We start from the raw sequence: 16,716 nt of genomic DNA on the forward strand, positions 1-16,716 counted from the left end.
TTATTTCTCTAAGCCTGAGAAAGCTTACGATGGTAGGTAGCGGTTTAGTTTTGGTAGATGATCTGTCAGTCCTACGGGTCAGTTCTCTAAATGGTAGCCTAGTAGGATAGTGTAAGTCGCCTGGGAAAAGCAAGCATACCAGCGAGTCTCCTGAAATGTTTCGGCGGTAATAGGCCGTACTGCGCCAAGCTAGCTACCCGTGGACCCTCTGCTCCTGCTTACACCTCCAACGCTATCCTAGATACCTGACACAAACAGATCGCCGCCCGCCGCCAGTGCTGAGGGTTAGACCGCGGTGTTTTGCGTCGTTGATCGACCTGGAAGGCTTAGTCAAACGGTTTGCGCGCCGCCTGTCAGGGGTAAATTAGATTACAATCGCTATATAGAGATGCTTTACTGCGAGAGATCATATACGATTATATACGTAAGTGATTACAACTTACAGCCTTACATGACCTCGGACCGGGGAGAACTTTCTATTAGGGAATCGTATCTAAGTAAGAATCGCACTAATACATTTCCTTTTAATTTGACTATAAACGACAGGTTAAATTATTGGTCATAAACTTTACTGCCTGACTAGTTTGATATTTACGATATTTACAGTAAATGTAGAGTCTAGACCGCCCCACCCAGTCTCAATAGTGTTCATGTGGGGCCTCGGCTGATACGGTGTGATCCAGAAACTCCAAAACACTACCATTCCTACTCAGGAGTAAGAACGATGAGATCTGCCGTCGCAGATATGCAAGTGGACAGAGTACCGCTTCACGGCCTCTTTGAAGTAGTTTCTTCCACGAAAGCATGAATTGTAGCTGATCCCTTGGACGCTCTGCCGAGCGTTACTTTGAAGACTTCGAAAGCGTAGGGATATCATCAACACTGTCCTTATCCTCTTAACGGGTGTGACGGGGTCCGTAGCTGAGGCCTGCACAGGGCTTGGTTGACGCTAAGCACTTAGTATCACTCGGAGGGCGCTGACATGCCCGGAGGCCGCATTTGAGTGGATCGTCTATTGGTACCTGAAGCGCCCATAAGATTATATGTATACTTAGCGCGGAGCAAAGGTCCTGAGCGGGCCCCGAGGGACTTGGAAGGCCGACAAGTTGGCCAACTTCTTGATTGTTGGCTTGCTTGCCTCTGAGAATCACCCCCATTGTTATCCTCATCCTCATCATTGTACTGGATTCATCCGAACAATGCTTCGTGCATGAAGTAATTGCCCCGTAATCTTCCTTCCTCACTGTCCATGAATTGATGGAGCACCGCCTGCACTTCTTTTCCCACTGCAACCGAAATCCATACCATCTCCCACCTACAGTTGTGAACGCTCATCGTCTGTTTGCTCTGTTTCGAGACATATATCGAAGACATCCCATATCAACCCTCAATGCCCTATCCACAATTATCATCACATTCATAAGACAGGTCAGACCAAGGCCAGCAACGGAGCACACATGGCCGACCTCCAAGCAGCCCTCTGCTGCCTTTCCCCGACCACTTGGGACGCGATCCCAAGCCGTGACCCTGCCGCTCTCCGCGCCTATCTCAACGACCTCTCCGCGCAAGCCCGATTGATCATCGAGTCCGTCCCTGAGCAGCCGCCACTCGACGAAGCGAATCTGTCTATCGCACCGCAACCGATCAATCCCAATCGACCCTCCGCCGCAGCCATCCTCCACCTTTCCAAGGCACGCGCCTCGGAGATTCTTACCTCTCCGATTGCGGCAACCGAGTCCACCGTGCCCGGGCGTCCGCCCCCGCATCCACCGTCCATCGCGAACAACCCTCACCGCAAAGAATACCTCACCGCAAAGAATGGAGCAAGCCGGTCAAGACCTCCTCAGCCAAGGTGAACCCCCTCCACCTGCCAATTTACAAACTGCCCGGCGCGGACGGCAAGGGCCACTGGTTCAGCCGCCGCAGTGCGTACACCGGGCTCCTGTTCACGCGATGGCAAATGAAATTGTCCGGGGAGCTGGGCTATAGGCTCCGCTTGAACCAGCAGCAGTCCCAGAAGGGAAGACCCCCGTACCAGGCGGTGCGGGGCATTGGGGCGGAGCGCCTAGTGGAGGATATTAAGGTCAAGAGTGAGGATGGCGCGCGGGTCATTGGGCGGGTCCAGGTGTATTATAGCTCGGCGATCTTTCCCAAACCGACGACTCCCAGGGATTTTCTCAGTCTTATTGTGAGCTGGGAGGTGGTTGCGGATGTACTCGCAGGGAATGATTGGGAAGAGGGAGAGGGGACGCGGAAAAGAGCGAGGCGATGGATGATGGTTTCGAGGCCGTGCGAGCATCCCGATGTGCCGCCAAGGCAGAATTATATTCGGGGGCAGTATGAGAGTGTAGAGTTCACAAGAGAACTGCCGGTGTACAACAAGGAGGGTGCGGAGCGTGACGATGGTGAGGTGAAGGATAGGAAGGAAGGCCAATAGGCAAGAGTTCCAAAAAGCGCAGAGGAAGCTGAATCCGGTGGAATGGGTGATGGTCACCAGAAGCGATCCCGGGGGCAATATTCCCCGATGGGTGGTGGAAATGGGCACCCCGAACGGTATTGCTCAGGATGCTGTCAAGTTCTTGGAATGGGCTTGCCAGGATGATGACCATAAGGAGCATATACATTGCAAGGCTGGGACGACGGTTCAGCCGCATCAGCATGACCAACATGAACCCGGCGTAGATGTTCCGGCAGAAGAGGACGGACACAGACGGTCTGAGGAACCTGGAGAGCTGAAATATGATTCAGACACCGAATTCGAGCATCATCGCTTAATTGCCAGCTTCACATACCTGGATAATGCGGGTCTGCAGCGGTATGCGCCGCAAACCCCCCTCGACTATCTCCTTCCCGAGTCTTCGCGATACTTGGCAGCGGTCAGCCCTGCCCAGGAAGATGGTTATCCGACCGAGCAGAAAGAAGTGCTACAGACTGAGCCAGTAGCAACAATGGCCACAACGACTTCCAAAGAGTCTACTGAACCAGAGTTTAACGATGGAGACTCGCGAGAGAAAGCCTCTGTCGCTTTCTCTGCCACCTCGATTGTTCGCTCCACTGTTGACACTACTCCGGATACCTGTGCCATCGAAAAGATGGCACTGAACAAGAAAGGAAAGCTCTCATCCCACGAGAAGCGACCGGCTAAGTTAGCGGAGCGGAAACGCGACGTCGCGGCGCAGCTAGACCACATCCGATTTGAGACCCAGGCTCTTATTGTTGATGCTTCATCCGCACCCTCACAAGCAGGAACAGCCGAAGGCAGCAGCAAAAAGCAAGACAGGGCATCTGCGGTGCTGCTGGTCGCAGCTGGCGACCCAAGCAGCGAGCAATTAAGCAGCGGCCCGGGCAGCAGCGTGCACCAGGGGGTGGTGTCCAGCAATGCTAGTAGCGTCAAAAGCCGCCACAATCATATCTATCAAGACCCTGTGCGCTCCCGTTTGCTCAACGAGGAACATTAGTTATCAAAGCAAACGCAAGGAGCCTATACGCAAGACTTTCTATACAGAACAGGCACCACGCTTTATGATGCTGCCAATTTCGTGCAGCAATGGCTGTATGTTAATCCGGTATAGTGCGGGCCAGATGTGGTTGGAGGCACGCAAATCCAATAGCTAGCAGAGCCCCGAGAGGACGCGATCGGCTCCTGGGCTTTCTAAGTCCCCTCATTCCTCTTATCACCCACAGAGTTCCCCATTCCTCGTCGTTGGCGGTAGTAGCGCCGGTTTGAATATCAGCCACAAACTCCTCCACAGCGGCCATTTCCTACGAGGCGACATCGCCGTCATCGAGCCCGCCGAATAACACCACCATCAGCTAGTCGCTAACTAGCGGCATCAAGACCCTCGAAACTGAAGCTATACAGCAAAGTGCTGCTATACAGCCAAGTTCAAGTCCACAGACGTACCTAAGGAGAGGTTCGGCAACTGATTCAATATTAGCCCGACCACGCCGTAGAAGGCGTTCTGACAGCTTAAGAAGAATTCCTTTCTCTGGGTCTATTACAACCGCATGATCAAGAGGATGTGGGCTGGGCTCAACGATTTGTTGAAATAGGCGCGGACGCGGAGAGCAGTGCATGTATGATAGATCATAGACTTGTGAATAGTCTGTCTCAAAAAAAGATATACATTTCTCTCTTCTTGGCACAGTGCCTATTCCTTATAACAAGCACCATCCTTTTCAGGCGGTACAGCGTCAGCCAGCGATGGCGAAATATCGTCTCGTAGATTCCTGTTCATCCCAAGGAGAAATAGTCGTTCCCGCTTAGGGTTAACCATGGATCCGTTCTACCATGTCGCTCACTCGGGCTCCCTGACCGCGGGTAAGTTTATAGGAATTCTCCTCGATTATGGTTTGGTAATTGACTGGCACAAGGCATTGATTAAGCGGACGGCGTTATCGAGTAGGGAACTTCAACGCTAACTAATCAGACGCTTATCTGATACGATGCCGATCTCTCCAATGTATTATCATAACAAAGTGTATCATAACAAAGTGAAAACATATATACCCCTTCCATTAGACCTCAAATGTAACACTAAGAAAGTATCGGGGCAATAGGCGCGAAAGAGACTAGAGTTCTGAAGCTAGAGAAGGGAAGAAAGAAGGCAAAGTGAAGCCTCACAGGCGTGTCTAATGTACAAGCTCGTCTTGACGTCTCAGGCAACTCCTCATTCCTATAATCGCTGCAGTCTATCACATCAAGAGAGTACAGTGATGCAATCAATTCATGGTTATGGGCACTATGGTTTTATATGTGCTGATACACGTCTCGTCTCTGTGCAAGGATATACGCGGCTGAGGATGGCTAATATCTAACTGCAGGAGCATAAATTATTGCCGTTGAGTGTATATACAGTTATTAGATGGTGGGAATAGTAGCTAAAAGTTCGCGAGATTGAGGTAGTTGTACGTAGTAGCGTATAGCAGATGGCTGTATAGCATAATGCTCTCTTTAGATTTTCCATATTAACTCTCCGCAGCTACGGAGATCTCGCACACCTGGAAATATTTACCCTAATGTGGATCGATTGTGGAAAATCTGCTTCAAATTGACGAAACCCCCTCTCTCAATACTAGATAATTCATGGTGCTGACAAAATCGACGCCCTGAACCCTTGATATTATGCTTCCTTCATATGTTCATCATCCTTGCAAGTGCTAAAATAATCTGGAATATCGTGTCCTACTCGCACGGGTCAATTTAGGTGGATCATTATCCATTCCTGATTCCCTAAGGAAAGCTACTTCTGGCCTATATACACGGAAGTTACTAGAAATATTACCAGGGTAAATTATCAAAGAACTTTCAATCTTTTTTTCAAAGTAATCAGCTTTGCTAAACAATCTCCCTGCCTATCACTCAAAATCCAATGTTCATCTTATATCAATATATCATGTTAGAAAAAGGTTAGAAGTAGGCAAGGTCAATATAGCATAGGAGATTTCAAGTATACAGGTCACAAATTCCAATCCTTAAGGAAGCAACTGACTCCTCAAGTGTCCTAGGGATATAAATGGTAGCTTGCGCAAGCGCTTATGCAAGTGCTTATCGGGGGTAGATCGGACGCGATTTGGTAGCGTATTAGAATGTCCCGACGCTATATCCTAATGACATGGCTGACCCGTAACATACAGTATAGCAACGCGTTATTTGTCACTCCATACCACTACGCCCCATTTTCATCCCCTAAGCATGGAAAATACATTGTCTCAGAGTTCTCGGCCATCGCTTCTAGGAAGGGCGGGAGAGAGTCTCCCTTTTGCTCTTGTGGCGGACGGATTGCTTGTTGACCTGACGCTGCAGTATGTTGTGCAGTATGGGCCAGAGGCTAGGATCGATTCTTCCTGCCAAAAATCTCTTCACTTGCCCGCTAGTCAGGTGATAGTCTATCACTGGTTTGGCGGTAGATTGACGTGTCGTAATCTCTGGAAGGACTAGACGAAGCATCACACGTCCAATCCCATAGATCAGGATCGCGTTCCAGCAGCACGAAGAAGACGACACCGGGGGGACAAGGAAGATAACCATTATAAAGGGAGAGCACAGGAGTTTGTTTTTCTTTTTAACCGTCGTAGAAGATGAATAAAGCTTTACACTGACATTAATTGACTCCCCGTCTTAGCCAAAGTTCAAGTGTTGCCTTAATGTGCTACCTGAGATAGTTGCGCCGATTTGCCATACGTTGCAAAACCTAAGCTTGTGTATCGGCGAGCATCTATGCACCCGGTTCTCCCCTTTCATTGTGCTATTCCATCAAACATGTGCCTGCGAATTCTACATTGGAATTCCAAGAATAGTAGTTGGGAACCCCAAAGGTAGCGAGAATGTGGACGGTGAGTCCTATTGTATTTTTTTTAAATCGTCTGTGTATGTATGCGAGCCCTGCGGTTGTCCTATCTAGAAGTATAGATTATCCTCATAGTAATTAATCTATTCATATCTCCTTGCAAAGGCCGTAATAACTACAAAGCATGCTATCTGTAGATTAGAGCAACTATGATGCATAAGTCTTCATTTCCGAAATGTCCTCAATCCACACAATGCTTCAGATCCCACTTGATACCGTAAATGCGACTCCTGAGCGTTATTGAACTATCATGGGCGCAAAAAGGGCACCCCATCCTCCAGCACCAACCTCGAACCTTATAGCTAGTCCTCCAGTAGGCTGATTGCGCATGCATTGCGCATCAATAACTGCCAACAGAACTTCTCAACAGACAACCAGGACACCAATTCTCCCCCCTCTTTCACCCGATTCGTGGCGCATCCGCTGGTTCTTGATACTCACACGGCAGGCCTAGCCTACTTCCGGTTGTGGGAGAAGGACATGGCAGCTGCGGCGGCGGTGATCATGAAGAGCAGCCACTCGAACGCGCCAAAGGCGGTTGCCGCCTTGACCTCGGCGCACGAGTTGTGGCCAGAGGTGCAGGAGTTGCTCGAGCCCACATTGACGGCGACGGCGATGAAGCCGGCGAACCACGAGAGCACGGCCACGCCCTCGAAGAAGATGCCCAAGTAGCCGACCAGCGGGCGGCTAGCGAGGCCAGGCTCGAAGAAGCGGAAGATGACCACTACGAACGTCCAGGCGGCGCAGAACATCAGGAAGCCCCACGACGACGGGACGCCGGCGTACAGCTCGGCGTCGCCGTCATAGACCGGGGAGTCCACCTCGTCTTCGTGGCCGCGATACACGTGAATCGCTAGGTGACCGGGTCAGAATCTCTCTGAGGTGGAATGGTCGGTGGAGGGAAGGATGGTATTAGTGACGCGTACCGTAGCCGTCTAAGCCCATAACGATGATGGCGCAGAGTAGCTGGGCCCCTGCTACGAGGAAGTTGATGGGTTTGCTTTCGACCATGGCTGATGTCATACAGTGTGGGACTCTGGGGCTGGAGTTGGCGAGGTGGTGAGCAGCTTCAGGTAGTTGGGCTATGGCTGATGAAGAGGTGGAGTACGCAGCAGGCAACAACCAGAACGAGCCGGAGCAAAACATAGGGTCCAGACACCAGAGCAAGGCAGTTGATACAGTATGGTATTGTACTGTGTATGCCCGCAAGGTAATCTGGGAACGGGAACTAATCCAAGAAGAATTGGGCCGTGACAGGGGTTAACGAAATGCGAAACAGAGCAGATTTGAGTGATATGCCCGCCGATTACCTCTAATTAGACAGCTCCTTCAGTACCGCTGACCCCAGATATTCGCCATTTTTAGAGTTCCTGCCCGCCAAGTTTTGGCGGTCGAGTGATGAAAACAATCTGATCATCGCGCGTTTGTCTCTCGAACGAGGCAGCGCAGATGTGGGGACATTGGAGCGAGATCTCGGAATCTATGCTGCTACTGGTAAAATACTAGTAGAAGTAAGTCAAGCTCACGTTCTTGGCACTAGGGAATTCTGATTGGGCCGATGGGCCCCCCGCCTTGCGCGCGTCGATTACTGTGTAAATAATCAAATGCGCTACTGCGTAAGCCAGGACGCCCCAAGTCCAGAAACAGAAGTTCCTATGAACATCAATGTAAGCCTGCAAATTAAATCAACTTGTCAATTTCAACCACCGGCGCCCGCTCCGCGGCTCTTGGGCGTCTATTGAGGATCTTGCGCGCGCTCTGTCGGTGCGTCTTCTGACGACGCGGTGAATTTACGTACTACTGTACTCGGTGCCCATTATGCAACGACCGCTTTGGGGAGAGCAAGCCTAGACGTCCCGAGGTAAGCGGCTAATATTGACAACGGTGATAACCCTCATACACACGCACATGGCGAGGGTCTCTTGGGGATCCGCGTAAGCCAGGCAAGGATGTTTTCTTGTAGATCTTGGAGAATATTTGGATGTTGGTGAGTCTAATATCGGTCCATTCCCGGCACCAACCCCAGTCTCGAGTCTCGACGCACACCACAGTCACCAAAGACGCAAGCGTGAAGCAATCGCAGAGCGCATGCACTAACATCCCAGTGGTCGTGATTCCAGCAAGCCTCTTCCCACCTTTCTTTGCAAGTTGGTAGAACATCATGATCTTCACCCCGCCAACTTACCTTCCGGCTTTGCCTTCTGTTCCGCTCCACGAGCCGGTTGGGGATTTTTGTCTGGCGAAAAGTCTGACCAGGACGACCGGACCCAATTCCACATACAAGCGAGCCCCCCTTTGTAGAGGCAACAATTGATCAGGCATGGACCCCGGACCAAATCCGTGACCGTGTCGCGCAGGTCGCGGCTGGGTTGTGCCTGGCGTGGCAATTGGTTCCCGGGCAAAAGTGGCATAAAATTGTCGCCATCCTGGCTTCCAACAGTGTAGGTCTCCTCGACAACTCTTCCTCCGGACAGCAATCTGAGTGGGTTCTTAGGTCGACACTCTGATTCTCTCTTGGGCAATCCATCGCCTGGGCGGTGCTTGCCTCATGATGCAACCCACGAGCTCGGCGGAGGAGATCGCTGGTCACTTTGAGCGGGTGCCGCCGTTCGCCATATTCGCATCCCAGGATCTGCTTCCTCTGGCCCAAGAGACGACTCAACGGAGCTCCCAATCAGAACTGCCGCTCTACAAGCTTCCCCTGGCGGGGAGTGGCCGAGCCCGATTCACAACTGTCCAGTATCACTACTCTGGATGACTTGATCGAAGCCGCTCGAGATCTGCCTCCGTTGGACCAAGGTCTTTGGGCGGCCAACGAAGCCACTCGACGTGTCGCGTACTACTGTACCACGAGCGGCACATCGGGATTGCAGGTAAACCCACCCACACCACTCCATTCCAGCCTGTCCGCTGGTGCTGATCGGACGTTTCTCTTGCGGCGTGGTAGCGTATCGTGGCCATCACGCACGAAAACCTCATCGCTAGCATCCTGCAGGCGTCGGAGTTTCTCACGACCACCCGAGAGGCCGGCTCCGAGGTCGCGCTTGGTTTCCTCCCGTTCAACCACATCTACGGTCTGTGGACCGCGCATGTGCTGATGTATCTTGGCGACTGTGTCATTATCCACCGTGGTTTTAACTTTATGGAGATCATGACCTCGATCGTCAAATATCGCATCAATACGCTTTATCTGGTGAGTATTTTGCAAGCTAGCATCGGCTCCGGTTCCTCTCGTCCAGTACAGGGGTACTTTGATTGCACAGCTGATAGGTACAGGTACCGCCTATCATTAACGCTCTGTCACGGAACGCATCAACGCTGGCACACTTTGACTTGAGCTCGGTCCGTTCGATCGTGTCGGGTGGCGGACCGCTCAATAAAGAAGCTTTTGGCAAAATGCAAGCGGCGTTGCCGCATGTGCGAATTCTCAGCGGTTGGGGTAGGCGTCTACTGAGCGCGGAGTTTGCAGGAAAGGACTGACAATCGGGTAGGGCTCACCGAAACCTGCGGTGTCGGGTCCCTGTCCTGCTTCAGCGACATCTTCCCGGGCTCGAGTGGTATCTTGCTTCCCGGCGTTCGCATCCGCCTGCGAGACGATGACGGCGGGGAGATCGAGACGCTGGAGGCAATGGGCGAGATCGAGATCGCTTCACCCAGTCTGGTGCGCGGGTACATCGACTCGGCCAACGACGCGCTGCTCTCGCCCGCCGACAACGACCCCTGGTGGCCCACGGGTGACGTCGGGCTCTTCCGCACGGCCCCGAGCGGCGAGAACCATCTGTTCATCGTCGACCGCATCCGCGACATGATCAAGGTCAAGGTGAGTAGGCATACCACCGCAAGGTCTAACTTCTGCGCCTCGGAGACGACCGTTGACTGTTGTAGGGTAATCAAGTTGCCCCCGGCCAGATCGAGGCGCACCTGCTTCAACACGCTACGGTCGCTGAGGCCGCCGTCATCGGTGTTCCGGACGACATCGCTGGCGAGCGCGCGCTGGCCTTTGTGGTCCTGGAGCCGTCGTATGCCCCCGGCACGAGCGAGGCCGAGCTGCGCAAGGCCATCCAGGATCACAACGACCTGCAACTGCCGGAGATCTGCCGGCTGCAGAACCGGATCGTCTTCATTGAGCAGCTACCGAAGAGTGCGAGCGGCAAAATCCTGAAGCGAGAATTGAGGAAGCAGGCCGCTTCGCCTGGGTTCCGCTTTCCTTCAACCTGACGGATGAGAGCTTCAAAGGAGACGTCGGGTGTACAGGTCGGCACTCATAAACCCTAATCTATGTTCGAGCATGACCATGGGACTTGACATCAAGAATTCCTCATGAGCCACTGATACTGCTCTTTAGCCCCTACACCATTACCCCTATCATCATGATGACTTTCACGTTCCTGTGCGTCCAGCTTGCTAATCAGAGTGCCTCGTATATTAGACAGCTTGCAGCGTATTTTCTCGCAGCAGCGGTAATACCCTTCCATACCGGCATTGCCATCTTCCAAAGAACAGCACAGAATTTATGCTGGCTAGAGCACAAGTCAAGCTTGCGCGAGCCCTGAAATAACGCGCCCCTAGTCTCTGAGGGCACTTATAGTTCAACTATGCTTGGATGGAGGGTGCGCACTTCATCCGCTGCACTTTCTATTCTGCCAGTATGAGCCTAACAGCAGTAGAATCTGACCCCATAGCCTTTCAGGTTGGTCACGTCAGCGGACGGCGTTAGGCGGACGCAGCCTTTGGTAGAAACGATTATGTGATCTGGCAAAGGAACACCATATGTCCCCCTCCTTTCGTCCCAGATGCAGAGTTCTGTAAAAAGCAAGAGAATAGAAAGTCTCCTCCGGGCAGTGTGGTAGAAGTAGAAGAATATGCCCGTAGTAGTGCAATGCAAGTCCTCAGCATCCCTTGAATTGGAGCTCAGCGCAAATTTATATCCTTTCGCGGTATCGCAACATACATTGGAATAACAACTTCTGCTAACTTGCACAAAGGCCAATATTAACAAGACCCGTAGTACAAAACTCCAAGCCAAGTCCTAAATGCGTATCAAGCTTTCACCTCGGTCGCATGTGGTGTTCAGCATCACGAACTCCAGGCACCAAAGTCAGTGCGGTTGCCAGGCTAGGCGGCGCCGAGCGCGATGTTAGATAAGGTCGCGCTAACAACTAATGAGACTCTCGAATCGTGAACAGACGAGCAATATGCTTAACAAGCTTTAAGCGGTCTATCCGAGTTGAACTTTGGCAATTGTCACGTTACTAGTAGTACGTAGCGGTAGCGACAACCAAACTTGACTCTAAACGATGATCCTCATGGTGTCTCCACCTCTCCAAGTCCAGTATAGTATGCTCTACCATTCTCTGGTGGATTTGCGATCGACCCCAGTGCACGTCATCCTCACGCCAACCACATATGTCTACACTATGGTTACCAGATGACTAGTAGGGAAGGTCAAATTCGGTCATTAGGATATAGATAAGCGACCCTTAGTCCATCGACCCTATCTGTATCGATGTTCATATTCTTGCATACTCAATGTCAACGCTTTCCGCAAGTCCTCATCGTCCTCAACCTCTGTCGCCGTCGCACTAACCTTACCTTTGTTTTTATACTGTATTTCTAAGAGACTCTGCTCCTTGACGTATGCTAATACTACCTCTTCTCTCGACTTCTCCTGCGAGGTTTTCTCATCGCGTACGTCCCCATTCGGCGGAGGAATGTGCTGTTGGGGCTCGACGCCGGACACGAACTCTGTATCGTAATCCTCCGCAGTATCTGTGCTCGGCGGGACGCCCGCCGCCTCCTCCCACGGGGCTTCAGACCACGGCTCGCTCGTCTGCAGCGTCGACTCCGACTGATCCACGTCCGGCATCGTGCTGCTGCGGTGGTGGGTCCAGGCCTCTGCACTGCTGTCTGCATTCGCCCGTTGCTGTGCTGTCTGGGCGCGTCGCACTCCCTCCATGGGGTCCTGCCTCTTCTTCAGATCCTTCTGCATCAGTTTCCACCGTGTGATCACGTCCTGCCTCTCCGCCTCGGACGCCTGCAGCCACTCCTCGTAGCCCTGCGCGACGCGCGACGCGATGATATAGCTCTGCACGTCGCTGCCGAACAGCTTCTGCACCTCCTTACTGACGCCCTGCATTGTGTGGCCCAGGATGCCGAACAGCGCCGCGCTCGGCTTGGCGATGAAGCCGCCGAAGCCCTTGCCGATGCCTTTCACAAAGCCGCCGGCGCCCCCCTTCTGCGCGCCGCGCCACGGCTGCGTCACCAGCCCCGTCACCCCGTCATACCAGCCGTAGCCGAACTCGCGGCCCACTGCCTTGACCCCGGACTTGAAGTCACTGACCCGCTCTTGCGGCCGCACCGTCTCGTCCCCCCACAGCCGCGGCATGTTGTGGAACCCCCGCGCGAAGTTCACCGACATGTCCACCGGCCCCTGCACCATCGCCTTGACGAACCGGCCGGCGCCATTGCTCACGTGCACTCCCGTCGGCTGTAGCATGTCGCGCTGCGTGCCGGCGGTGGGGTCTCAGGTCTGCCTGGCTGGGGCTGCGGGAAGGGCCGCAGCCCGGATCTCCCGAGGGCGTTGACGGGCCGGCCGATCCGTACGCGGAACGTGTGGACAGGTGGGACGGTCTGCGCGCCAGAACAGGCGCGTCCCCTGCAGCCAGGCTCTGCCGGCGGCTGCTACGTCCCGCCGCTGGCATGCGTAGCCCACGCCACGTCTCGGCCGGGATGTCCGCGAGCCCCATGGTCATACCGTTGAACGCGCGCACGAAGGCGGTGAAGCCGCCGGAGATGGGGTCCCAGGGGCCCCCGTCGGTGGCGTACTCCTGGGCGCGGAAGAGCTTGAGGTCGGCCAGCTCCAGCAGGCCGGCGTCGAGCACGTGCAAGCGGCGAAGGGGCTGAGGCGGACCTGCGTGCGGCGGAGGCGCCAGGCGGCGGCGCGCGAGGGGGCGACCGTGCAGCGCAGCCGGCTGGGGTCGAGGAATTGGTGGAACGACTGGGCGCCGGCGGCAGTGCCGCGCTCAGCGGCAATGGTGCGGGCGAGGGCGGCGGCGCGCTCCCGGCAGCGTGGGGTCAGGCAGAACTCGATCGCCTCAGCCAGGTTGTCGGCGGTCAGCTGGCGGTGGGGGATTGGGCGCGGGCCGGCGCCGGCGCGCGCGATCATCGCGCCCCAGAACGGCTGGTCACCGAAGAAGGGCACCACCACCGTCGGGCAGCCGGCTGCGATGCCCGCGGCGGTGGTTCCCGCGCCGCCGTGGTGCACGACACAGGCTACCTGTGCGAAGAGCCAGTCGTGCGGTACGTTGTCCAGCATGAAGACGCCCTCGGGGATTCGCAGCTCGTCGGCACCCATCCCGCCCCAGCCTTTGGAGAGGAGCACGCGCTGGCCCGTCTTGCGCACCGCGGTGAAGATCAGCTCCGTCAGCGTGTCCGGGTCGTCCAGCACGATGCTGCCGAAGCCGATGTAGACGGGATTCGGGCCAGCGTCGAGGAAGGCCTGCAGGTCGCGGGCCGGGGTGTACGCCGAGGCCATCTCGAGGAAGTAGAACCCGGAGACCGAGATGTGCGCGCCCCAGTCGGTAGGCTTGGGGATCAGCGCCGGCGACCAGCAGTAGGTGTGTGGGATCCGGAGCCGCTGAAGCATCCCGGGGGCCCAGATCGTGCTGATCGGATCTAGCGCGAGACATTTGACACGGAAGCGGTTGATGATGTCGCCGAGACCCTGCCACGAGAGGAGTTCCACCATTGCATAGCTGATGTAGTTGGTCAGCTGCGGATCGGCGTTGGAGGATTGGATATTGGCCAGGGGGGTGCGGAAAGGCCTGGGTCGGGGAATATGGCATCGTGAAAACGATGTGGAGCGGGATGCCGAGCTTCTCGGCGCAATGGATGTGGGCGAAACTGGGGGGATTGGCGATGATACAGTCGGCCACGAAGTGTCGTGCGTCGGACCTGGAGCCAGCGTCGTCACTGCCTGCGGGCTCGGAACTGCCGTCCTCGGTGCCATCGTCGGCGCGGTAACAGGACCGCCAGCAGCCCTGAATGTATTCCGCCACGTGTTTCCTTTGTTGGCTGACATCGCCGCTCATCATGCTGCGGAAGCCCGGCCGCAAGCCGGGGTTCTTGACCATGAAGGCCATCAACCGGGTCGGGTCGCCGCCGATGCTGAAGAACTCCAGGCCATGCTGCTCGACAAATTCTTTGAAGGTGGAGTGCGTCGCGAGCCGTACGCGATGCCTATAGACGTTTTTGAGGACCTTACCTAGGGCGACGAAGGGTTGGACATCGCCGCGCGAGCCCACGACCTGGATGACGATGTTCAAGGACGGCGGAGGAGGCACGCACGGGTCGCCGCCCAGGGATGGAGGCACATATACGGGAGGGAGCTCGCGGCTGTCTTCGACGTCCTGGACGTGTTGGTGGAGGGCTGGGGCAAGGATCTGGGACAGCTGGCGGCTGAAGTGGTTGATACGGATAGCGATCCGGCCGTCATCTGTGATCTGAGCGCTGGTGCCGGTGCCATTCCTTTCGTCGTGGATCTCCCCGTAATACTCGCCGTACGCGGGCGGGGGTACGTAGTTCTCCGTCAGCTCTTGGTCGTCGAGACCGAGCTCTTGTAGGGATGTGCTGTGTCTGGACAGGGATGGTTCCGCCGCGGTCGCCGGATCGCGTCGGCCCTTGGAGGGAGGAGAATCTACCATGAAGGGAATGAGACGAGCCTGACCGGTGAGATAGCGTGGCAATCGCACGTCAATGCTAGGGTTGTTCGGTAAAATGAACAGTGCGGAGAGCGGAGAGGGGGGAGGCATGAGGGGAAAGGGAAATGGTGCGATCTCGCAATGGCGAGCGAAGTCGGGGCTGGTAATGAGGTGAGATTGATAGTGGGAGGGTTAGATTGGAGTGCGTTCTGGCCTGTATCCTCGTTGGTCTAGAATAAATAGATGCCTAAAGTGGGGTGCCGAAACATTGGAAGGTCAATACGCCAGGGGGGCCAGGCTGCCTTTTCTTTGTTTTTGTTTTGTTTTTTTCTTCTTTTCTTTTTTCCTTTTTGTTTACTTGCTTGTTTGGTGACAATTAGTATGAAAACGATTGTGGTCCCCTCTGGCTCGCTTTCAGCTATAGCCAGTTGCCCTGTTCGCACGGAGCAGATCGAAGCGGCAGATCAGCGCCCAGACGGGAAGAGGGGAAGATCGACCCGGCGGGTGATGGACCGACGGTAAGCGCAAGCAGAAAATAGGAAAATGCCCCACAGCTTGACTGCGCATCAAGAGACTGCAGGTTCGACCCCTGTGTCGGTCACCAAAGCACACACCTCCACATTCCCAGTTGGGAAAGTGGATCTTGGGTATCTTTCGCCACGCTGCGGATCCCACCAGCGGAAGCGAGTGGGTACGCCCCACTTCTATCACCACCACATTTTCATCACCAATTTTTGAACGTACCATAAAATCAATTAACCAGACTAGGTAAATCGACTGAAAGTATCTAATAATCCAAATAGGATAACTCCCTATTATCCCGCGCTTACTTTGAATTATTAGTTGATCTTTGAATATTCTCCTAAGTACGCTGTAGTGGCTTAAAACCATACCCCTTCTCGATAGACTACAGCACGATCCGTATGTCCGCAGATGTTACTGACTCCTAGCTAGTCTCGGCAAGTAATTCCTCAAAGGTAATAATACTTCACTTGGTCACTCGTCACCCCAAGTGTATCTCATCACTTTATTGCAATACCTACTGATCGCACACGGCAACAAAGCCTTAGATGCTCAAGTCCCTAGAGGTCTTGTTTATAAAGATGGAGCTGCTGAGGGTGCTGACGAGGTAAGTTTCTTATTGATCTTCCCTTCGTTTTCGTTCGTTAGGTTTTTTATCAGAACAAGTAAACAGTGAACCGTTGTCGTATTGCAATCGTGTGGTTCTTCTGTAGCACTGATATAAGATCAAGAAGATTGATCGCAAAGAAATAGATACATATTACCAAATGAGTGTGTTTCTTGATATCCAGTCCTTCCTATCGCTGATGAGCTCGGGACTCATCACTGATGTGTTAGCGCTCATCGCTGACGGGCAGTTAGTGCCTTAATACCTTGGTGGCAGCCATTTGTGGTCTCCCACTAGCCGTTCCGTTATATATTGCAGTATTCTTTACAACTGCTAGTTAGCTGCTGTTTCTGGCTCCGCTGTTACATACTGTTACATACGAGTCAACCACGGTAGGTTGGTTGGTCATGGTTGACTTATTTCCTTCCTATCGAAGCGAGTCCTATCGAAGCGGGTCCGTAACAAGGAGGAGGAGGAAGATTCGAACTATGTATTTTGGCGATCTAGTTACTCAAGGCTTTCTCCAGAATGTACGAAG

At 53.9% G+C, this 16,716-nt stretch overlaps 5 protein-coding genes across 5 annotated transcripts; 3 read left to right on the forward strand and 2 right to left on the reverse strand.

The window, feature by feature from the left end:
• Positions 1 to 1,457: 1,457 nt before the first annotated feature.
• Positions 1,458 to 3,458, forward strand: N7468_006141 (SRPBCC family protein; the record flags this gene model as incomplete). Its single annotated transcript, XM_058475437.1, has 3 exons — positions 1,458 to 1,752; positions 1,818 to 2,405; positions 2,455 to 3,458. The coding sequence occupies 3 exons, from the start codon at positions 1,458 to 1,460 to the stop codon at positions 3,456 to 3,458; spliced, it is 1,887 nt and encodes a 628-aa protein (XP_058331177.1).
• Positions 3,459 to 6,805: 3,347 nt separating this feature from the next.
• Positions 6,806 to 7,361, reverse strand: N7468_006142 (MARVEL domain-containing protein; the record flags this gene model as incomplete). Its single annotated transcript, XM_058475438.1, has 2 exons — positions 6,806 to 7,203; positions 7,277 to 7,361. 2 exons carry the CDS (start codon positions 7,359 to 7,361, stop codon positions 6,806 to 6,808), a joined length of 483 nt encoding a protein of 160 aa, XP_058331178.1.
• Positions 7,362 to 7,434: 73 nt separating this feature from the next.
• Positions 7,435 to 7,946, forward strand: N7468_006143 (uncharacterized protein; the record flags this gene model as incomplete). Its single annotated transcript, XM_058475439.1, is given in 3 exon segments — positions 7,435 to 7,530; positions 7,718 to 7,861; positions 7,872 to 7,946. 3 exon segments carry the CDS (start codon positions 7,435 to 7,437, stop codon positions 7,944 to 7,946), a joined length of 315 nt encoding a protein of 104 aa, XP_058331179.1.
• Positions 7,947 to 8,511: 565 nt separating this feature from the next.
• Positions 8,512 to 10,568, forward strand: N7468_006144 (AMP dependent ligase/synthetase; the record flags this gene model as incomplete). The annotated part of the gene is made up of 8 exons (XM_058475440.1): positions 8,512 to 8,596; positions 8,652 to 8,791; positions 8,845 to 9,061; positions 9,120 to 9,223; positions 9,298 to 9,543; positions 9,627 to 9,789; positions 9,842 to 10,170; positions 10,236 to 10,568. 8 exons carry the CDS (start codon positions 8,512 to 8,514, stop codon positions 10,566 to 10,568), a joined length of 1,617 nt encoding a protein of 538 aa, XP_058331180.1.
• A 1,276-nt stretch (positions 10,569 to 11,844) lies between these two features.
• Positions 11,845 to 15,160, reverse strand: N7468_006145 (UDP-Glycosyltransferase/glycogen phosphorylase; the record flags this gene model as incomplete). The annotated part of the gene is made up of 4 exons (XM_058475441.1): positions 11,845 to 12,852; positions 12,995 to 13,207; positions 13,261 to 14,173; positions 14,304 to 15,160. 4 exons carry the CDS (start codon positions 15,158 to 15,160, stop codon positions 11,845 to 11,847), a joined length of 2,991 nt encoding a protein of 996 aa, XP_058331181.1.
• Positions 15,161 to 16,716: the final 1,556 nt, after the last annotated feature.

This window comes from Penicillium chermesinum (assembly GCF_028974085.1).
Source record: "Penicillium chermesinum strain IBT 19713 chromosome Unknown utg000004l:1.0-3345178.0:1.0-3348027.0, whole genome shotgun sequence".
NCBI lineage: Eukaryota > Fungi > Ascomycota > Eurotiomycetes > Eurotiales > Aspergillaceae > Penicillium > Penicillium chermesinum.